We start from the raw sequence: 24,005 nt of genomic DNA on the forward strand, positions 1-24,005 counted from the left end.
ACCTCTCCCATCTATGTTATCTTAATTTTGGGCCCTTTATTGAACAATTCCATACAGACCACGGTTGGCAAGTTAGAACTGTAAGATTCACTACGTGAACCACTGGTGTTTTGTGGAAAAGCACATGTACACCGCGTTCCAAATTATTATGCAAAAAGTGTTTAGGAGTGATAAGGGAAGAATTTGTTTGTTTGTCAGTTAAACTCATTGATGGTGATGTGTGTCAGGGCTCTTTATATCACTATAAGCAATTGCAGACACCTGTGCTAATTAGTTTGGCAGGTGTGTCCAATGAAAGGCAAGACTACTTAAGAAGGCTCTCTCACATTATTAAGCAGCCTACATTTTCTGCCAAAATGGGAAAGAAAAAGGATGTGTCGGCTGCTGAGAAGCAACAAATTGTGGAGTGTTTAGGTCAAGGCATGACTACAATCAACATTGTGCGATGATCAGGATGAAGTGTCTTGGCAATCAAGAAGTATGTAGCTGATTCACAGTACACACGTGTGCGTGCTGATAAGGGCAAATTGAGGACTCTTTCCTACAGGCAATTACGTCAGGTTGAAAGAGCAGCGGCAAAAAAGCCTTGTCATAGCAGCAGACAAGTTTTTGAAGCTGCTTGTGCCTCCAACGTCCCCCGAACAACAAGATGCAGGGTCCTTCAGAGGTTTGCAGCTGTGCATACGCCATCCTGTCGACCTCCTCTATCCACTTCACACAAGCAGAAACGGCTCCAGTGGGCCAAACATTACATGAAGACTGATTTCAAAACTGTTTTGTTCACGGATGAGTGCCGTGCAGCGCTCGATGGTCCAGATGAATGGAGTGGAGGATGGCTGGTTGATGGACACCCCACGCAAACACGGCTACAGCGCCAACAAGGAGGAGGTGGAGTAATGTTTTGGGCTGGAATCATGGGGAGAGAGATTGTCGGCCCCTTTAGGATCCCTGAAGGCGCTAAAGATGAACTCCATAATGTATGTGGATTTTCTCAAACAGCACTTCCTGCCATGGTTCAAGAAGAAGAACCGTGTATTTCACAGCAAGATCATTTTTCTGCATGATAATGCACCATCTCATGCTGCACATAAAACATCTGCATCTCTGGCTGATATGGGCATAAAAGGGGACAAACTTATGGTGTGACCCCCATGCTCCCCTGACCTCTACCCCATTCAGAACCTTTGGAGCATCATTAAAAGGAGTGTCTATGATGGCGGGAGGCAGTTCACATGTAAGCAACAGCTCTGGGAGGGTATTCTGTCCTCATGCAAAACAATTGAAGCAGAAACCATCCAAAACCTGACAAATTCAATGGACGAGAGAGTTCAGAAGCTCCTTTCGAACAAGGGGTCCTATGTGAAAATGTAACATCACCTAGAATAAAGTTTTGAGTTGAAAACTGTTTGATTTCAGTTTCTAACAACCTGCTAATGCTTATAATTTCAAAAATGACCATTTTTTTGGTCTTTATTAAAATGAAAAGGTTGATCGAAAAGTTTGGGGGATCTAAGAGTGTGGCAACCCAGTAGTCATGATTACTTCGAATTCTGACAATATGAGGGTCATGCTGCAGGTAGTGCAGCAAGAAGGCACTTATGTGTCTTGCGCATCTCGGAGCCCCAAAATTATTTTCCGGGCTAGATGCAGCTAAAAATTATTTTTAATTTTAAATCTGGTGAAGCTTATTATAGATGGCCTAATAGGATCAGTGCTGCACACTGCTACAAAGCCCAAATTATTTTCCAGTCAAGATACAGATAAACATGATTAGTAATTTGAAAGCTTAAAACGGTTGGTAGGGTGATTTTAACCAATCATCAAGCTTTTACTCTCCCCAGGATGACACAGGGGTAGAAAAGTCGTTTCGGATCCATGATTTGTTCATCTTTATGAACGTGAGTCTGTCTACATTATCAGTGGAGAGCCGCGTGCGCTTATCTGTCAGCACACCACCAGCAGCGCTGAACACACGTTCAGACAGAACGCTGGCTGCGGGGCATGACAAGATCTCCAAGGCGCAAGTGGCTAGCTCCGGCCATTTATCCAGATTGGAAGCCCAAAAAGAGCAAGGGTCCAGTGACACAGTCGTGGCTTCAATGTTTACTTGGAGATACTCCTGTACCATCGTCTCTAGGCGTTGACTATGTGTCAGACTTCTTGTCTCCTGTGGCCTTGCAAAGGATGGGCTAAAAAAGTGGTGAAATGATTCCGCAAAATTGATGTTACCAGCAGATACTGTGGTTCTGTTACGGTTTGAGTGCTGAACACTTGACGGTCCCACGGCTGGCAAGTTGGAACTGTGAGATTCACTACGTGCACCACTGGTATTTTGTGGAAAAGCACATGTAAGATTCTGCAACAGTCTCTGCTGATACTCCTGCATGCGTGCATCCCTTTCTATGGCAGGAATAATTTCTGCAAATTTACTTTTGTACCGGGGATCTAACAGTGTGGCAACCCAGTAGTCAGGATTATTTCTAATTCTCACAATTCGAGGGTCATGTTGCAGGTATTGCAGCAAGAAGGCACTCATGTGTGTTGCGCATCCAGGAGCACCAAGTCCCTGTTGTGTTGGTGGCGAGGTAACAATCATGCTTCCTTCCTCTGTCCTCTCCCCCCAACCTCGCACAACAGAAATGTGATCAAGGTCTCCCTCATCTGATGAGTCTTCCATCAGTTTGTCCTCCACTTCTTCCTGGGCTCCTGCACCTTCCTCACTAGTTTGGCTGCTACCATGCGCCCTGGTTAAACCATCTCCCCCACCCTCACATGCCTGCCGCCTTGGTGCTGCCGACCGTCTGGACCTTGCAGATGTTAGCCCTTCCGCATACAACTCCTCCTCCTCTACTTCCTCCACCTCCTCTTGTGCCACCACCTGACTCCGAATTCTGTTTAACATGTGCTCCAGCATGTAAATCACCGGAATAGTCATGCTGATAATGGCATCGTCAGCACTAAACATCTTCGTCGCCATTTCAAAACTGTGCAGAAGGGTGCATAGGTCCCTGATCTGAGACCACTCCTCCAGCGTGATTTGCCCCACCTCTGAATCTCGTTGGCCCAGGCTATACGTCAGAACGTATTGCACCAGGGCTTGTCGGTGCTGCCACAGTCGCTGCAACATGTGCAGAGTTAAATTCCACCGGGTAGGCACATCGCATTTTAGCTGGTGAAGTGGCAGACCCAACGACTTCTGTAGAGATGTAAGTCGCTGAGCTGCGGGATGCGAACGGCGGAAGTGAGCACACAGCGACCGTGCCCTCTGCAGAAGGCCATCTAGTCTGGGATAGTGGGCTAAAAATTGCTGGACAACCAGGTTCAACACGTGAGCCATACAAGGCACGTGTGTGACATTGCCCCGGCGAAGGGCCGCACCCAGGTTTGCAGCATTGTCGCACACGGCCTTCCCTGGTTTCAGGTCCAGTGGAGACAACCATTCATGAAATTGGTTCTCCAGAGCTGACCACAACTCCTCAGCTGTGTGACTCACATTTCCCAGACATTTCAATGTAAAAACCGCCTGATGACGTTGAGCCCTACTGCCAGCATAGTAAGGAGGTGTGCAGGATCCCTTCTGCGCAGTTAGAAAGCTTGTGGCATGACCAGACAGGCTTTGGGTGCAGGTGGAAGACCGAGAGGAGGTTGAGGAGGCAGAAGCAGTGGAGGAAAAATGACATAAAGAGGATTGACGCACAACTCGTGGGGACGGCAAGACTTGGACAGCAGCCCCTTGTCCTGCTGTCACCATAGTTACCCAGTGCCCAGTCAGCGACATGTAACGCCCCTGTCCATGCCTACTCGTCCAAGTGTCTGTGGTGAAATGCACCCTGTCACACACAGAGTTTCTCAAAGAAGCGGTGATGTTGTGTGCGACATGCTGGTGGAGCGCAGGCACACCTTTCTTTGAGAAGTAGTGCCGACTGGGCATCTGGTACTGGGGCACTGCGACGGACATAAGGTCTCGAAAATCCTCTGTGTCCACCAGGCGGAAAGGCAGCATGTCTGTAGCCAAGAGCTTGCAGATGGTGAAATTCAACCTCTTAGCTTTCTCATGGCTAGGAGGAAATGGTCTTTTACTTGTCCACATCTGAGGGACCGAGGGCTGGCTATTGTGCTTAGACGGGGTTGATAAGGGTGTCCCCGGCAAACTGCCGGCCTGTGAGGAAGATGCAGGCGGACATGTTAGGTTGCCTTGATCCAAAGGTGGTGCTATCGATGTCGGACAGCGCTCAAGACCAGCTGGTGTTACCACCTCCAAAGAAAATGATGACCTGCCAATCACGCTGGCTGTTGCGGGTAAAGAGGTGGAAGGTCTGCGCCCCAAAACAGGTGTGACTGCTGTTCCCCCAGTCACAGAGGATGAAGAGGCCGCGGATGCACAAGATATGGCAGACGGTGGTTGGCCCGGCCGGCTAGACCGCATTGTAGCACACTGAGCTTCCCACTGCAACTTATGCTTCATGTCCATGTGCCGGTTCATGCATGAAGTACTCAAACTATGTATTTTTTGGCCTCTACTTAGCTTTTGCTGACAAATGTTACAGATAACACGAGTTGGGTCATCTTTATCGATCTGAAAAAATGCCCAGGCTATGCAAGGCTTAGCACCCATGCGACCTGAAGAGCCACCACGACTTGTGGTGAGAGGCAGAGTTGTGTTTGAGGATGCAGTTGTTGACTTGCTTCCAGTACTACGTCTCTGTCCAGGAAGGCGCAACCTGACCTCGTCGTCACTAGCATCTTCCTCCACCTCCTCTGCTGACCTCATCTCTTGGCTGACTGTGGGTTGACAGTAAGTGGGATCTCCGACCTCATCATCATCACCCTGTGCGTTATCACACCCGTCGTCCTCAGAGCCAACCTGTTCCTGCCCTGACAAAAAACTAAAGTTGTCGCTCCAATCAGGTATTTGAGTCTTATCATCGTCTTCCTCATTGTCTCCACCAACAGGAGTTACAGTTTGGGAATGAGGGTCTACATTATGGTCAGAACCTTCTGCGTCTGGTCCTGGATCCGACTCATAAAGATTCTGGGCATCAGTGCAGATCATTTCCTCGTCTGGATTCACAGAAGCGCTGGAGTCGACCTCTGATTCCCAGGCTATAGTATGAGTAAACAGCTCTGCAGACTCAACCATCTGTTCTACCTCATACTCAGACGGGCAGCTGGAGATTTGGGAGCTGTGAGGAAGCAAGTGCGATTTGGGTGACACCTTTGAGGACTGGAGTATTTGTGATGTTGAAGTTGATGTGGAGGAGAGCCCACTTAAAGGAGCACTTGATATCCGTTGAAGCACCTGCTGTTTTTGTGCCTCATCTGGAATTTGTAGCGATTGGCGTGGCCGTAAGAAAGGGATCTTATCACATTGTCCGCTAAAAGAAGTAGACATTTTAGTTTGGCTGGAAGATGGTCTTTCTTCTGCACCTACCCCGCGGACACAACCTTTTTTCCCCTTCCCAACACGCCTATTCCCCTTTCCACCAGCAGCAGGCCTTTTTCCACTCATTTTGGTGGTTAACTAATTCACAACTCTGGAGTTGTTTGCACAAAAAAACAATGGATGGTAACCGAGCAGAGCTGAGTGGAAAAACTGTGGTATTAGGCCAAAACTATTGGGTGGGTTAGATGCAGAAAAAAATTATTTTTAATTTGCAACCTGATGGAGGTCAGTATAGATGGACTAATAGACCAAGTCCCACACACCGCTAGAAGCCCAAATATTTTTTCAGAGCTAGATGCAGAAATTTTTTTTATTCAATTTGCAACCTGATGGAGGTCAGTATAGATGGACTAATAGACCAAGTCCCACACACTGCTAGAAGCCCAAATATTTTTTCAGAGCTAGATGCAGAAAAAAATTATTTTTAATTTGCAACCTGATGGAGGTCAGTATAGATGGACTAATAGACCAAGTCCCACACACTGCTAGAAGCCCAAATATTTTTTCAGAGCTAGATGCAGAAAAAAATTATTTTTAATTTGCAACCTGATGGAGGTCAGTATAGATGGACTAATAGACCAAGTCCCACACACCGCTAGAAGCCCAAATATTTTTTCAGAGCTAGATGCAGAAAAAAATTATTTTCAATTTGCAACCTGCTGGACGTCAGTATAGAAGGACTAATAGAACAAGTCCCACACACCGCTAGAAGCCCAAATATTTTTTCAGAGCTAAATGAAGAAAAAAATTATTTTTAATTTGCAACCTGATGGAGGTCAGTATAGATGGACTAATAGACCAAGTTCCACACACTGCTAGAAGCCCAAATATTTTTTCAGAGCTAGTTGCAGAAAAAAATTATTTTTAATTTGCAACCTGATGGAGGTCAGTATAGATGGACTAATAGACCAAGTCCCACACACTGCTAGAAGCCCAAATATTTTTTCAGAGCTAGATGCAGAAAATTTTTTTATTCAATTTGCAACCTGATGGAGGTCAGTATAGATGGACTAATAGACCAAGTCCCACACACTGCTAGAAGCCCAAATATTTTTTCAGAGCTAGATGCAGAAAAAAATTATTTTTAATTTGCAACCTGATGGAGGTCAGTATAGATGGACTAATAGAACAAGTCCCACACGCTGCTAGAAGCCGAAATATTTTTTCAGAGATAAATGAAGAAAAAAATTATTTTTAATTTGCAACCTGATGGAGGTCAGTATAGATGGACTAATAGACCAAGTCCCACACACTGCTAGAAGCCCAAATATTTTTTCAGAGCTAGATGCAGAAAAAAATTATTTTTAATTTGCAACCTGATGGAGGTCAGTATAGATGGACTAATAGACCAAGTCCCACACACCGCTAGAAGCCCAAATATTTTTTCAGAGCTAGATGCAGAAAAAAATTATATTCAGTTTGCAACCTGATGGAGGTCAGTATAGATGGACTAATAGAATGATGCTATGCCCAAAAGATTTTACTTCACTAGGTGCAGGAAAAAAATTGGTATTCTATACACAGGTGGTATATCTTGCAACACAGATAGGCTACTCCACTGACTAACACACTCTGCAATAGGCCAAAAAGGATTAGCTTTGCTAGATTCAGCCAAATGCTGTGAAAAAAACTTGCACAGCACTGGCACAGACCTGCCTGGCAAAAACTGATAGGAACTGATGTAACCTAGTCCTGAAAAGGACTCCAATTACAATTAGTCTTTACTCCCACAATCTATCTATTTAAGAGCACAGACCTGCCTGATAAAAGTCATAGGAAATGCTGTAACCTAGTCCTTAAAAGGACTGCAATCACAACTATTCCCTACTCCCAAGCTATCTGTATATTTGTGCGAAAATTGGCTTGAAATTAACAAGGTATAGCGCACACAGCAACAGCGGTGCCGTCTAACACGCAGCTGCAGCAGTGAGAAAATGGTGGCGACGGGGAAAATGGCTTGGTCTTATAGGGCAAGGACATGTGACATACACTGCCAATCACACATGCCCTTGCTTGTGTGAAAAAAAGCACTTCGCTCCGTGTGTGCGCTGCTGATAGGCTGACAGATTGCACCTCCCCACTGCAAATGCGGGAAAGAGAAAAAAAAATGGAGATCTTCATTGTTCCTGCAGAGATCCATCCCCTGCCCCTCCCCCCGCCCCGCTGTACACTCAAACTGCGTATTAACATTAATTTTCATCATTACTGAGAAAAAATCCAGTTATGATTTTGGTGCACGAACAGTTATCGAACATAACCTCGAACAGCCGAATTTTTCTCAAATTGTTCGTGTTCGCCGACCGGCTCGAACACCGCCCAAAACAGCTCGAATTTGAGATTGGCGAACAGTTCGAGTAGAACAACGCTCATCTCTAATAAGGAGTCCCTTTGGGCACCTATGGCATCTAACTTGTCCCTCATGACTTGATCAAAGAAAGTTGATGAACTGCAATGGCAGTTGGGGACTTGCTAAAGACAAAAAAAAATATTGTATTACTTGTGTTGGTCAAAGCGACTAGTCTGATTGCCATCGTTGAAGTTTGGAAGGAGTTTGTGGCAATTAGAAATTGTCTCCAGTGGATATCATTCTTCCAATGGATTAATATGCTAAGTTTCAGGTTGAACTGACACTTTTTTTCTCATTCAAACTTTAAACAATGAGACTAAACGTTTCCAATAGAAACTAAATAAAAAAAGTTAAAAGTGAATAAAAGTAAATTTTTAAAAAGTAAAAATAACTTAACAAATTACAATTTAAAAACTAAGTATTTTAAGAATCAAAGCATCCGTAAAAGTATAATTAATCAAAATATATAATTAGCATTGAGCGAGCATGCTTGACACTGCTCGGTACTCACCCGAGCATCTCTCTACTCGGGATGTTCGGCGAGCACCGAGCAGTTTCGGGTTACTCGGGCAGAAGCTCGGGTCTTCGCCCTGCATGTTTGGTTCTCTTTACAGATCCAATGAACAAGCAGGGATTGCCAGCCAGTCACTGTAATGCCGCAGCCATGTTGGTTGTGGGCATTACAGTGATTGGCTGGTCGCACAGCATCACCTCGAGTATTTAAAACCAGGCGCTGCCATCTTGGACACAGTCGCTCCGGATCAGACAGTGTAGGGACAGCGCTGCTGAGCTAGGGAGAGATTTATACTGCGAAATACTTAGTGTAGGGTCTCTAAAGCCTGCAAAATCAGACATACAGTCCTTCTGAGGACTAATATCCATCCCAGATATCAGGCAGGCAGGCAGGCAGGCTGTATAGGAGATGCAGTGGTTATACCAGCAAACACTGCATTACAGTCCTGTGCGCTGCTGCTGCTCAAATTTCTAGACTTATCCTCAGGTCTCAGGGGCCAGGAAAAATCCTTTTTTTTTTCATCTACATCCTCTTTTTTTTCCCTCAGTTAGACTGTACAAATACCCGTCTTATTAACCTTTTGGTATTCCCCCCCCCCCCAAAAAAAAAAATTTAGTGTGTCTATGAGTGTTCAGACACAAATATATCTGTTGAAAAGAGTCTGATTTTGGCCAGATAACTAGAACTGTGGTTTTGCAGTTCCACGGGTCAAATCTCTGCATTATCCACTTTTTTGCCTTTTTTCCATAAAAAAAAACAGTTCGAGTGTCTCGCTGACTGTTCAGACACAAATATATCTATTTAAAAAAGTCTGGTATACGCCAGGAAATTAGAACTGTGGTTTTCCTCTTCCACGGTTCAAATCTGGGTTTGATCCACCTTTTTGCCTTTATTACATAAAAAAAACAGTTTGAGTATCTGTGTTAGGCGCCAGGCGCTTGCTGGATCAGTAATGGGTTCTGAGTCATCAGTGGATTCTGTGGTCTCCCAGTCTAGTCCAGCCGGGGCTGATGCTGCACAGCATCGCCGTCGGTCCCAACGCCTAGCCAATGCACGAGATGTACAAGTGATACCTCTTGTATTTGTGCCTAGCAACATGAAGCACAGGTTGCGGAGGGAGACTAGGCTACTGCAGCCTAAGTCCGTGAGGCGCCGCACTGAGCATGCCAGTGACCGGGCGGACAGTGATTGGTGGTTTGGCAACCACCTGATCCGGTGACCTGGCACCGCCTGATTGGTTCACGGGTGGTGTCACCAATGGTGCGACAGTGGGCAGGCCTTAGTCTTTAAAAGGCTCGCCCACAAACATGGCGGCGCTCTCTGATCTTTGAGCTGTGGTGGTGTTGTGTGTACGCTTGGGCGTTTTAGCTCCCCGTGAGCTGTAGTGGAGGTCTAGTGGAAATAGGCAGGTTAGTGGAAATAGGCAGGTAGCTTCGCCCGGCAGTCTGGCTCTGACAAGGGGGTCGCCATACCCCCCAGCAGTCTGCAGAAGTCATATTCCTGGTACCGCCTGTGTGCCACGTGGAGCGAGTCTCCTCAGTCCGGTAGCACGCCGGCTGAGAGCACGTATACCCGGCGGGCATCACACCCGCACCCTAGCGCCTACTGCGTAGTCCCTGTGTAGTTAACAGGGCTACCGCTACTTTCCCGGTCGCACATCTCCCATGCAGTTAACAGAGATAGAGCGTACCGCTATACCTGTTCCTGTGTGCAGTAACACGGAAGGGTTTTATATTTAAGTTGGTTGTTTTTCCTTCCCACCCGGAAGGTGTTCGGCTGCAGTCCACCCGGCTGCACTGCGGACCCCGGGTTCGGTGGCTTTCCATTTTAATAAAGTTTGTTTGCAACCGTCCCCATAACAGTCTCGCTGACTGTTCAGACACAAATATATCTGTTTAAAAGATTCTGGTGTAGGCCAGAGAACTAGAACTGTGGTTTTCCTCTTCCACGGTTCTAATCTCCTTTTTATTACCCCTTTGCCATTGATAGTGTGAGTGTAAGCTATTTTACTTCATTTACAATGGGCAAGGCGCGTGGCAAGGGACGTGGAAGTGGACATTCTGGTGATGTTGCGTGCAGAGGAAGGGGCCGTGTCCAAGGAGAAAATGTGGCACAACCAACAGCCACATCTTCTCGCTCCCAGTTCTTGACCGAATTACTATGGAAGCACACAGCAACACCACTATTGCAAACTGATCAGTGTGAACAGGTTATTAAATGGATAGCAGATAATACTTCCAGTCACCTGGGCAACACCGCCTCCGGTCTGTCTTCCACAAGGTCAAGTGTTAGTAGCCATGAGTCTCGACCGCATACTCCTCCTCACCCTGATGCTTCTTCCTCCCACCATGCCGAGTGTCATCAGACAGCAACTGATCCCACAGTTGGACACTCTGAAGAGCTGTTCACTGGTCCATTTCCATATTTGGGCACCTCGCCTGCTCCGCTTGAAGTGGTGGAAGAGGAGATCCCATGCAGCGATGGCCAAATATTTGAACAGCCACGGCCACAGGAAGGCGACGCTAGCAATTTGTCAAAAGAGGTGGACGATAACGAGACACAATTGCCACGAAGTGAGGAGGAGGACCGTGTTGCGGAAGTGGAAGAGGAGGAGGTGGTGGATGATCTAGTAACTGACCCAATGTGGCAGAAGGACACGCAGAGCGAGGCCATCAGCACACAGGGGGAGGGAGGCAGAGTACCCCAACAGGCAGGAAGAATCAGTATGGTGGCCGCAGACAGAAGGCAGGCAACCATTCCCCGTAACACCAACACGAGGGATGTTGCCAGCACAACCGGTAGGTCTTCCAGAGTCTGAAATTTTTTTAAAAACTCTGCTGATAACCCTAAAAAGGCCATTTGTACCACCTGCCAGGCCAGCATCAGCAGGAGTGACAAAACTACCAGCCTGACCACCACCAGCATGATCAGGCACATGTCAGCAAAGCACCCGACTTTGTGGGGCAAACCCCAGGGTTCACCACCAGTGTCAGCACTGCTTCTTCCGCTGATGTACAGTCATGGCCAAAAGTATTGAGAATGAGACAAATAGTAATTTTTCCAAAGTTTACTGCTTCATTTTTTGTAATGGCAATTTGCATATACTCCTGAATGTCAAAGAGTGATCAGCTTAACAGCAATTACTGTACTTGCAAAGTCAATATTTGCCCAGAAAATGAACTTTAACCCCCAAAACACATTTCAACATCATTGCAGTCCTGCCTTAAAAGGAGCAGCTAACATCGTTTTAGTGATTAATCCATTAACACAGGTGTGGGTGTTGATGAGGACAGGGCTGGCGATCAATCAGTCATGATTAAGTAAGAATGACATCACTGGACACTTTAAAAGGAGGCTGGTTCTTGGTATCATTGTTTCTCTTCAGTTAACCATGGTTATCTCTAAAGAAACACGTGCAGCCATCGTTGCACTGCACAAAAATGGCCTAACAGGGAAGAGTATCGCAGCTACGAAGATTGCACCTCAGTCAACAATCTATCGCATCATCAAGAACTTCAAGGAGAGAGCTTCCATTGTTGTCAAAAAGGCTCCAGGGCGCCCAAGAAAGAACAGCAAGTGCCAGGACCGTATCTTAAAACTGTTTCAGCTGCGGGATGGGACTACCAGCAGTGCCGAGCTTGCTCAGGAATGGCAGCAGGCTGGTGTGAGTGCTTCTGCACGCACTGTGAGGCGGAGACTCTTTGAGCAAGGGCTGGTTTCAAGGAGGGCAGCAAAGAAGCCACTTCTCTCCAGAAAAAACATCAGGGACCGACTGATATTCTGCAAAAGGTACAGGGAGTGGACTGCTGAGGACTGGGGCAAAGTCATTTTCTCTGATGAATCCCCTTTTCGATTGTTTGGGACATCTGGAAAACAGCTTATTCGGAGAAGAAGAGGCGAGCGCTACTACCAGTCTTGTCTCATGCCAACTGTAAAGCATCCTGAAACCATTCATGTGTGGGGTTGCTTCTCAGCCAAGGGAATCGGCTCACTCACAGTCTTGCCTAAAAACACAGCCACGAATAAAGAATGGTACCAGAATGTCCTCCAAGAGCAACTTCTCCCAACCGTCCAAGAGCAGTTTGGCGCCCAACAATGCCTTTTCCAGCATGATGGAGCACCTTGCCATAAAGCAAAGGTGATAACTAAATGGCTCATGGAACAAAACATAGAGATTTTGGGTCCATGGCCTGGAAACTCCCTAGATCTTAATCCCATTGAGAACTTGTGGTCAATCATCAAGAGACGGGTGGACAAACAAAAACCAACAAATTCTGGCAAAATGCAAGCATTGATTATGCAAGAATGGACTGCTATCAGTCAGGATTTGGTCCAAAAGTTGATTGAGGGCATGCCAGGGAGATTTACAGAGGTCTTGAAGAAGAAGGGGCAACACTGCAAATATTGACTTGCTGCATTAACTCATTCTAACTGTCAATATAACCTATTGGTACTCATAATATGATTGCAATTATATTTCTGTATGTGATAGAAACATCAGACAAACACTAATAAAAACCAGAGGCCAGCAGATCATGGGAAAATATAATTTTGGTGTCATTCTCAAAACTTTTGGCCATGACTGTACATGTAAGAGAACCCCCTGTTGTGCTAACTTCTATCATCATCATCATGCTCCTTGTTAGGCACCGGGCAGTTGCTGGATTTGAAATGGGTTCAGAATCATTAGTGGATTCTGAGGTCTCCCATTTAGGTCCAGCCAGGGCTGATGTTGCACAGCATTAGACATTGGTCCCAACACCTAGCTAGTGCACGAGATGCACAGTTTGTATTGCAGGTGTTTGTGCCTAGCAATAGTAAGTATAGGTTGCGGAGGGAGTAAGGGCTCCAGCAGCCGAAGTCCAAGATGTATCGCACTGAGCATGCCCGTGACATGGCGGACCGTGATTAGTGGCTCTGACAAGGGGATCGACATACACCCCGAGCAGTCTGCAGATGCCGTATTCCCAGTACCGCCTGTGGGCCACGTGGACCGAGTCTCCTCAGTCCGGTAGCACGCCGGCTGAGAGCACGTATACCCGGAGGGTATCACACCCACACCCTAGCGCCTACTGCGTAGCCCCTGTGTAGTTAACAGGGCTACAGCTACTTCCCCGGTCGCACATCTCTCGTGCAGTTAACGGAGATTGAGCGAACCGCTATACCCGTTCCTGTGTGCAGTAACATGGAAGGGCTTATATTTAAGTTGGTTGTTTTCCTTCTCACCCGGAAGGTGTTCGGCCGCAGTTCACCAGGCTGCATTGCGGACCCCGGGGTCGGTTGCTTTCCATTATAATAAAGTTTGTTTGCAACCGTCCCCATAACAGTATCCGAGCGCCAGGGTCTTGCCGAACATGGCCGACAACCACCAACTGCAGCCCTACTTACAGCAACTTGAGGCCAGACTTAAGTCTCTGGAACAAGCTGCCCCGGTCGCTGATATCACTGCAGTAGCTACTCAGGCGGCTTCTCTAGCAGCCAATATGATTAACCCGGCTGCGGTGAATGCTGCGACAACTGTGAGTGCCCCATTACCCCGTTTTGCTCTCCCGGAACAAAATTCTGGGGACAGTAAATCCTGCAGGGGTTTTACTAATTTATGCTCCATTCACTTGTAGATGATGGAGGCACGGTTCCCTTCCGAAAGAGCCAAAGTAGGATATGTCATCTTGTTACTCTCCCACAGGGCTCTGGTGTGGGCTACTCCTCTGTGGGAGTGGAATGACCCGGTAGTGGCCAGTGCGGGTCTCTTCCTAAAGGCTCTAAAGACTGTATTCCTGGGTCCTCAGGTCACGCATGATACAGCTCTCAAGCTTCTTGCGTTGACCCAGGGTTCGGCCACCGCCAGTCACTATGCCATCCAGTTCAGAACCTTAGCGGCTGAACTGGATTGGTCTGAGTGATCGCTAATCCCGGTGTTTTGGAGGGGGCTGGCTGGGCATATTAAAGATGCTCTAGCTACCAGAGAGATCCCAACCTCTCTGGAAGAGTTAATCACTCTCGCTAACCGCATTGATCTGCGACATGCAGAACGCAAGTTAGAGCTGGAGGTTTCCAGACCTCGGTTTCGCTTGGCACCCTCTTTCTCTAGGCCTATCTCCAAACCCGCGGTCCCCGACCCGGAGTCTGAGGCTATGGATATTTCCCGGACTAAGTCTAAGTCCCCGCGTTCCCGACCTGCACATCTCTTGGTGTACCCCGTTAATAAGGTTTCCAAGCAGTCAGGAAACGAGGGTGTCTAACCACCATTGGAGGATGTGTGTTAGATTCAGGAGTTTCTTCCTCCAAATTACTGTATGAGGTGACATTGTCCTTCGGAACGACCATGGTCACTGCCAGGGCGTGCGTGGATTCTGGAGCCGATGGCACGTTTTTGTCATCAACATTTGCCCAGAGGCATGCCATCCCTATGGAGTTACTGCCAAAGTCAGTGAACATCAGGGTGGTCAACGGTTCTCTGCTGGACACCCAAATCACGCACCAGTTAGCTCCCCTCACAATGTCGTTTCCTCATGGTCACCGGGAGGTTATCTCCTTCCTTATTATCCCCGGGGGATTAGATGAGGTGCTGTTGGGTCTTCCTTGGCTACGTCGCCACTCTCCACACATTGATTGGAATACAGGGAGAATTTCTTCCTGGGGTGGGGATTGTGTGCCTCAATGTATGGTTACAGCCGCCCTGGGGGTAGTCTCAGAGCCTTCTCTCGACTTTTCCGCTCTGCCTGAACAATATCTGAGCTTTGCGGACGTCTTTTCCAAAAAGGCTGCAGAGACGCTACCTCCCCACCGACAGTATGACTGTCCTATTGATTTGGTCCCTGGCGCGGAACCTCCTCATGGTAGGGTTTATCCCCTGTCTGTACCCGAGACCCAGGCCATGTCTGACTATATTAAAGAGAACCTGGCCCGGGGTTTTATCAGAAAATCGGTCTCTCCTGCAGGAGCGGGGTTTTACTTCGTCCAGAAGAAAGAGGGTGACTTACGTCCCTGTATTGATTACAGGGGACTAAATGCCATCACCATCAAAAATAAATACCCTCTGCCCCTTATTTCTGAACTATTTGACAGGTTGCGGGGGGCTAACATCTTCACTAAATTGGACCTGCGAGGGGCATATAACCTTGTGCTAATCCGTGAGGGTGACGAGTGGAAAACAGCCTTTAACACTCGTGATGGTTATTACGAGTATCTCGTCATGCCTTTTGGGTTATGCAATGCCCCTGCAGTTTTTCAAGATTTTGTCAATGATATCTTTCGGGATTTGCTGCTATCATCAGTGGTAGTCTAACTTGATGATATCCTTATTTTTTCCCCGGACCTCTCCACACACAGAGAGGATGTTCGCAGGGTTTTTGAACGTTTGCGAGCAAGTTCTTTATATTGTCAGCTGGAGAAGTGTCAGTTTGAATGAGAGTCTCTACCGTTCCTGGGTTACATCATGTCCAGTAAGGGATTGGCTTTGGACCCACAGAAGTTGGTGGCGGTACAGAACTGGCAGGAGCCCCATTCTCTTAAAGCGGTACAATGCTTCATGGGCTTTATTAATTAGTATCGGCAGTTCATACCACATTTTTCCACACTGGTGGCTCCCTTAGCCGCTTTAACCCGGAAGGGTGCCAATCCCAAGGACGGGTCAAAGGAGACATCCGAGGCGTTGCGGGAGATTAAATCCTATTTCTCTAGAGCTCCCATTCTCCATCGCCCGGATGTGGACAAGCCATTCTTCCTGGAGGTCGATGCTTCCTCTGTCGGAGCAGGAGCGGTTCTCTCTCAAAAGAATGAACAGGGTCAGACAAGGCCATGTTTTTTCTTCTCCAAGACCTTCTCTCCAGCAGAGAAGAATTATACGATTGGTGACAAGGAATTACTTGCTATTAAAATGGCTTTTTCGGAATGGAGACACCTCTTGGAGGGAGCTAAACATCCTTTCATGGTATATTCCGATCATAAAAACCTTTCGTACCTACAGACAGAGCAGCGTCTTAACCCGAGACAGGCCAGGTGGTCTCTTTTCGTTTCCCAATTAAATGTTTCCATTCATTTTTTAAAAGGGGAAAAGAACCCTCGGTTGGACGCTTTGTCCTGTCCATGGATACGGCTGAGGACGAGGACGAGCCCATGCTTATTGTTCCGCCAGAGTGTATGCGGACAGTGGCTCCAGTGTCCCTAAACCAGGTTCTTCCCGGGAGGACGTTCGTCCCTCCTAATTTACAGTATGAGGTACTGTCCTGGGCACATGCCTCTAAGATCGGAGGTCATTTTGGGGTCAAGCGTACCACGGAGCTTCTCCAACGGTCGAATTGGTGGCCTCGGTTGTCCCAGGACATTAAGGAATATGTCCAAGCGTGTCTCCTGTGCGAGAAATAAACCGTCCCGTCAGAGGCCGGCTGGTCTTCTTCATCCGTTACCTATGGCGGATAGACCTTGGGAGCTGGTTGGGATGGATTTTATTGTTGAGTTACCTAAATTCCGGGGAAACACGACTATATGGGTGGTGTCTGACCATTTCTCTAAGATGGTTCACCTGGTTCCTCTGCCTAAGGTTCCTTCTTCCCGGGTCCTGGCATCACTGTTCATTTGTCACGTTTTCCGTCTCCACGAAATGCCTGATAGGATTGTCTGTGACCGGGGTCCACAGTTTTCCTCCCGGTTTTGGAGAGAATTGTGTAATTTGCTCAGCATTGAACTAAATCTCTCGTCTATACTGCCTATCACCCGGAGACCAATGGTCTGGTGGAACGCACTAACCAGACGCTTGTGATATACTTGCATCATTTCATTTCGGACAACTAGAATGACTGGTCGATATTGCTCCCCTGGGCTGAGTTTGCCCTAAATAATGCAGTGGCGGATTCCACAGGTCAGACTCTGTTTCTCCTAAATAATGGCCAACATCCGCGAATCCCGGTTCCTATGCCGGTTTCCTCTGTGGAACCTGGGGTCAGAGATTGGGCTCTGGAGGCGTGGAACGTTTGGGATCATACCCAGGAGGCTATATTGGCCTCCAAGAATCGGATGAGAGAGTCGGCTGACACTCATCGCCGTCCTGCTCCCGTATTCTCCCCGGGCGACAGAGTGTGGCTCGCGGCTCGCAATATCAGAGTACGTGGAGAATCCGCTAAGTTTGCCCCCCGTTTTATTGGTCAATTCAGAATCTTGGCCCAAATAAACCCTGTAGTGTACCGGCTACAGTTACCACGACACATGAAGATTCACGACACTTTCCATGTGTCGCTCCTCAAACCTGTTCGCCTGACAAAGTTCTAGGAACCCCAACCTGCTCCACACACCGGGGGCGATGATTTCGAGGTACAGGTGATTGTGGGGTCTAAGATGGTGCATGGGAAAAATTTTTACCTCGTACACCGGTGGAGTCATGGTTCTGAGGATTGCTCCTGGGAACCATATTCATGCTCCCCTGCTCATTGAGGAACATGAGCGTCAAGTGTAGGGGGAGATTATAAGGGGGGATAATGTTAGGCACCGGGCAGTTGCTGGATCTGAAATGTGTTCAGAATCATCAGTGGATTTTGTGGTCTCCCATTCAGGTGCAGCCAGGGCTGATGTTGCACAGCATTGCCGTTGGTCCCAACACCTAGCTGGTGCACGAGATGCACAGGGTGTATCTTGGGTGTTTGTGCCTAGCAGTATGAAGTATAGGTTGAGGAGGGAGTAAGGGCTCCGTCAGCCTAAGTCCAAGATGCATCGCACTGAGCATGCCCGTGACCTGGCGGACCGTGATTGGTGGAGCCAGCTTATCCGGTGACCTGGCACCGCCTGATTTGTGGCGGGTGACGCCACCAATGGTGCGACGGTGGGCAGGGCTTAATCTTTAAAAGGCCCGCCCACAAACATGGCGGCGCGCTTGGATCTTTGAGCAGTGGTGGTGTGGTGTGGTGTGTACGCTTGGGCGTTTGAGCTCCCCATGAGCTGTAGTGGAAATAGGCAGGTCTAGTGGAAGTAGGCAGGTTAGTGGAAATAGGCAGGTAGCTTTGCCCGGCGGTCTGGCTCTGACAAGGGGGTCGCCATACACCCCGAGCCGTCTGCAGACGCTGTATTCCCGGTACCGCCTGTGGGCCACGTGGACCGAGTCTCCTCTGTCCGGTAGCACGCCGGCTAAGAGCACGTATACCCGGCGGGTATCACACCCGCACCCTAGCGCCTACTGCGTAGCCCCTGTGTAGTTAACAGGGCTACAGCTACTTCCCCGGTCGCACATCTCCCGTGCAGTTAACGGAGATTGAGCGAACCGCTATACCCGTTCCTATGTGCAGTAACACGGAAGGGCTTATTTTTAAGTTGGTTGTTTTCCTTCTCACCCGGAAGGTGTTCGGCCGCAGTCCACCAGGCTGCATTGCGGACCCCAGGGTCGGTTGCTTTCTATTATAAGAAAGTTTGTTTGCAACCTTCCCCATAACCCTCCTCACTTTGGCACTCTCAACTCCCCTGATGTAGAAGCCAGGGCCCACAGGAGGAGTCTGATTGTCTGTTGGGCTCATCCATTGCTGCCCTAAAGCAGGCCAGGCTAAGAAAAGTGTGAGGAAGGTTACCGGGACAAATAGTGGTGGCTGGAGACCTCGCTGCCGAAGCAGCCATGAGGTTGTGGCCAGCTTCGGCCTCCTCCAAACTAAAAGGCCACATTTCAAGTGCAAGCAAGCAGTATGGTATTGCAGCCTGGGGGTGGGTGGGCGGTTGGCTGCATACTTGCGCTTGCATTGCATGGAATGGGGGAGGTACAATTGAACACTGCCCTGGGACAAGGACTTGCACGGGGATAGCTGCAAGTCTGCATCATCTGATGCGGCAAGGATCACTTCTGATGGGCACACTTTTAGGCAGTGACCAGGGTGTCAGAGATGCTTCCAGGGGTCTTCCCCATGCTGTTCCCATGTCTTTTCAGCACTCTATGCATGTGTCACACAGCACATGGCCAGATAAGGTTGTAAAATGTTAAAATGACATTTCCCAGTGAATGCACATGTCACGGTTGAAAGCAATACAAAAGTGCAAGAACGCATAAAAAATGCTACTTGTGAACATAGCCGAAAGTGTGGAGGAGTATTTTTGTTTTTGGTTATTTATTTTACCTTATACACAAGTCTTTACCCTGGAAAGGATGTTCCTTAACATATTTCACAGGAAAGCAGTTTCAGTTTCGTTTTTGAACATTTTATTGTGAGCCCGTAAAAGTGGCTTAATACCTCTGACCACGTTGTTGACAGCAGTGACCTGGGGGTCAGAAATGCTTCCTGGGGCGATCCCCATGCTGTCCCCATGTCATTTGAGCACTGTCACTATTGTTTTGGGCACTTTTTAGGCTTTCTACAGACTGCCGGGGGTGCCACCGCAAAAATGCTCGGGTCTCCCATAGACTAACATTGGACTCGTTGCTCGGGTCGAGCACCCGAGTATCACAGTGAGATCGGCCCGAGCTTCGAGCACCCAAGCATTTTAGTGCTCGCTCAACACTAATAATTATTTATTCCATTGAGTAAACTTGTAAAGAAAATAATGAAACCAAAAAAATAGAAGAAAAAGCAATCTAAATGTCATATCAAGCCCTCATACACACTCAATTGATAGAAAAATAGAAAAAAATTCTCTGAATACAGCAACACAAAACTTTTTTTGTAGTTCAGAATTTTGCTAAAGTAATTAAAAAAAAACTGTACAAAATTGGTATCAGCATAATTGTACTGATCTGGAAAATCATAATTTAAGGTCATATTGAGTCCCATAAAAATGAGACCCCATCAAAAAATCGGAATGTATTTTACAGATGTATTTCAGTACATTACATGGTAAAATTAATAATGTCATGCAAAATTCAATTTGTCCCACGCACAAAAAAAAACAAGACCTCGTACAGCTATGTCGACAGAATATAACACAAAAGGGCTAAAGATGTTATAACAGTAATACATATAGAAAAGTAAATGCAAATAAATACCAATAATAAGACAACGGTAATGCAAATAATTACAATATAAAATATTTAAAAAATCCAGAGTTTTACTCTTGTATATTCCTTTACGTTATTACTCCGCACCCAGTAAAGACATTGAAATAAAGATAAGAAAGAATAAGTAAGACGCATTCCCCAGGAGAACGGTCCCTGCAGATAAGAAAACTTCTATGTACAACAAACCATTATTACCACTGTTCTTAATTAGTCCCATAATTCAGAATTACATCTATATAAAGCGGAGGGCCGCGAGGAGGACGACTAGTAACTTGTGTCTGCACCCAACGCGGTAAGTACCATGTGCTACTCGCTATGTTCCTATCATCATTACACTCTTACATTACTAGTAGTTTATTGTAATCTGTAACTTACCATAAATATCAAACGTTTCATTCTCTTCTGCTATTATTTTTTTGCTATCAACACAGTCAAATTATCCTTTGTCCATGGGATTGTTGATCTTTGGAGTTACAATCGCTGTGGTCCCCAGAGATCCAGAAATTTGGGTCCGGAGCACAGAGAATGGGATTCTGCAGCCCGGTCTGGAAAGGAGAGGTGGTGTGCATGCTCAGCCACAGCGCCATTCTTTTTTTATGGGGCTGCCAAGTACAGCGCATGGCTTTCTCTGTCAATACCATAGACAATGAGAAGCTGAGCCCCTCCACTCCATTCTGGAGAGGTTTCCGGTTCCTCAACCTTGAAATCTCTGGGGCATCTGATTGCGGGGACCCTTTATACTATAAATATGGAGATAATCTATAGATAACCTGATTTTTTTTTTGAGAATATCCTTTTAAAGGAATTGTGTGGTGTTTCCTACATAAATATTCACCTTTGTAAAATTAAAATCAATTAACTAAGCTTAAAGTTTGCAACAAATAGGGAAATTCTCGACTTAGACTAGGTATTTTTTCATGGGGACCCATGAGCTTCAAGTTACGCCACTGCCACTAACTTTTCATCATAGGCATAACATGAAGGGCTCGATGGAAAATCTTTAACAATAACTTCCAACCACCATGAGCCAAGGGCATGAGGGAACTTTGGGCGCCTTCATACATCAAGGTTCAATATATACAGTAGGTAATAGAGACGAAAGATTTTTCTGAAATTTATTTTCGTCAGTTTCACCAAATTAGCAAATTTTCAAAAATCCATCAAAATACTTGTGTAACACTCTGAGGTCTCCTATGACTGTATTCAACTTCTTTCAAGCTCTTTAAAATGAATACGAGTAAGGTAAGGCTACAAGATTCATAGGATTTTTTTTTTTGCCATGTTAACACATCCTGTATATAACTAAGTTACAAGAATAATATCTCCAACTAATTTAAAAAGTGATAAAATAAAAACAGCGAAGATTGAAAAAAGACCAGAATGGATGAATTAGGAGGAGAATAGAAGACCTGCAGAGAAAGGGTCTGATAAGGGGTGAGATATGTATAAATTTTTACTGCTTTTTAACCCTTTACTGGGTGGATAGGATGAATCTAGTAAAATGGCAGCCACAATGTTTTTGGATTTATGCAAATCAAATCCCATAAAATTAATATTCCACTAGAAGCTGAACATTTTAGAGAATTCTAAACAAATTTTATTCTTTTGGAATCTCTCATCCTCAGTAACAGCATTTTGTGTATTCATTGGGCTTTTTACCATAGAGAACAATAAAAGTCTTGTGTGATTGATTTTCAGGTGCATAACGTTTTTACTACTATTCCTTATGAGCTAGAAAACCCCATGCAATTACTGTAAAAAGTTAAAAAATTTGGATTTTTTTTAATCACAGTCACCTAAACAAGTTGGAAGCTGGAACCTTGATGGGCAGGTAACACAAATCTATCACAGATTTTAATTCTAGAATGTTGGACCCTGGTCCCCAGATAAAGCTTCTTTATGGGTTCTTTGGGATAAAAAAAAAAATTGTAATATGAAGGGGTCATTAAATTTAACCAACCCACCCGACAGTGATCTATGCTTAGCAGGGTAAGGAGGAAGCCCTCATACATTTTATTCTTGGTGCATTTTTTTTTGTAGCTGACACAAAAACCTACTGTGTTGCTGTTATTTTCAAAACTTCCTGAAAAATATTGTGTGTTTTAAGGCGAAAAACGCTCCATAGCTAAAACATGGTTCTTAAACAGTCGATGAACAGAGTCATTGACTTCTGCATTACTAATGGGAGTCCCAAGTAGGACATGAAGTCACCTTTTGTTCCAAAAGGATCGATAGACTATGCTGGTTCCACTCCCATAAAAGAACCATATGTCAAAACCTTCTTGACTATTGCACCTTTTTTCGTCAAGATGCATTATTATTTTACTGGCTCTTTTCTCATTTTATTTATATTTTGAATAGGTTTTAATATTATTTTGTAATAGATCTCAGCTTTTTGCGCTCCAAAAATCCTAATATATTTCAATTTTCTTTTGCAGTTCTCAACAAATCCTAAGGCCCTTAAAATGGAGAACTCTACTTACCTTCACCCCTCTACGTTTTCTCTCAACTTTGGAGAAATGGCATTTGTTAGATATATCTATAGTGTTATTGCCTTGTTTGCTTATCTGACAATCCTTCTCTTTAATTGTTCCGTCATCATTACTGTAGTGTTACATCAATGTCTACACGAGCCAATGTACATCTTCATATCCATACTGTGCGCCAATGGATTATACGGAAGTAGCTCGTTCCTCCCCAGCCTATTTGTGAATTTATTCTTCAAGATTAACTCCATCTCCTATATTGGTTGTATTACACAAGTGTTCTGTATACACACCTATGTTGTGTATGAGATGACCATCTTAACCATCATGGCCTATGACCGATACGTGTGTATCTGCAACCCTCTGAGATACAACAATATAATGTCCTTAACCTCAGTTGCCAAACTGGTGGTTTCAGCTTGGATATACACAGTTGTGCTGTTTTCCATACATATCATATTGACTATCAGACTTCCATTATGTGACCGAGTCATCCTGAAGATCTACTGTGACAACTGGTCCATCGTAAGACTCTCCTGCGTAGACACAACAGTCAACAATGTGTTCGGTCTTTTCATTGCCTCGACCTTCATTCCGTTGATGCCAGTCCTGATCATTTGCTCTTACATTCAGATTATCAAAGCTTGTGTGAAGTCTTCAAAGGATTTCCGGACCAAAGTTCTTCAAACCTGCACCCCTTACCTCATTATCATTACCTATTATACCTGCAATATACTCTTTGAACTGTTCATGTACAGGTTCATACCGACTGAATTTCCCTTTGAATTGAGGATGGTGATGTCAGTTCAGCCTCTTGTGGGACCCCCAATCATAAATCCTCTAATTTATGGACTGAAAATGAAGGAAATTAGGATAAGGATCATCCAGCTCTATCATTTACAAGGCAGCAAAGCAAATAACTCTAAGATGTTATTGTAATTGTATTGTTCTTATGCAATTTGAATTCTCCGGAGTTGAATTCATTTGGTTGCTTTGTGTAAATTCATTGAGTTTGGCAACATGGCACCCAGACAGCTTTGATGCTAATGGAATTTCTTTGACAATTTGAATAAATTCGAATTTCTCTAATCGCTAATGACGAAATTTACTCTTCACAAGAGTCTTCCTGTTGGGACCACCAGAACAGTCAGCTGTAATGTGAAGAGAAACCTGGCAGCGAGTGTTCAGTTCCCCATAAGTTTTTTCACAGGCAAATTATGGTAGTGCATAATGCCCATTGGAAGCAGCACTTT

At 45.9% G+C, this 24,005-nt stretch overlaps 2 protein-coding genes across 2 annotated transcripts in view; both read left to right on the top strand.

Annotated features, from left to right (window-relative positions):
* LOC141242833 (olfactory receptor 52K2-like) overlaps positions 1 to 22,721 on the top strand; it is a 121,387-nt gene extending 98,666 nt beyond the window's left edge. Inside the window, exon 2 of the mRNA XM_073668872.1 lies at positions 22,705 to 22,721. Coding sequence (XP_073524973.1) covers positions 22,705 to 22,721 — 17 coding nt within the window. The remainder of the gene's footprint in view (positions 1 to 22,704) is intronic.
* Positions 22,722 to 22,731: 10 nt separating this feature from the next.
* LOC141242849 (olfactory receptor 52D1-like) lies at positions 22,732 to 23,691 on the top strand. The gene has a single exon (XM_073668874.1). It carries the CDS (start codon positions 22,732 to 22,734, stop codon positions 23,689 to 23,691), a length of 960 nt encoding a protein of 319 aa, XP_073524975.1.
* The last annotated feature ends 314 nt before the right edge of the window (positions 23,692 to 24,005 follow it).

Source organism: Phyllobates terribilis, unplaced genomic scaffold (assembly GCF_046119375.1).
Source record: "Phyllobates terribilis strain yellow unplaced genomic scaffold, ASM4611937v1 Scaffold_2__4_contigs__length_985480577, whole genome shotgun sequence".
In the NCBI taxonomy this organism is placed as follows: Eukaryota; Metazoa; Chordata; class Amphibia; order Anura; family Dendrobatidae; genus Phyllobates; species Phyllobates terribilis.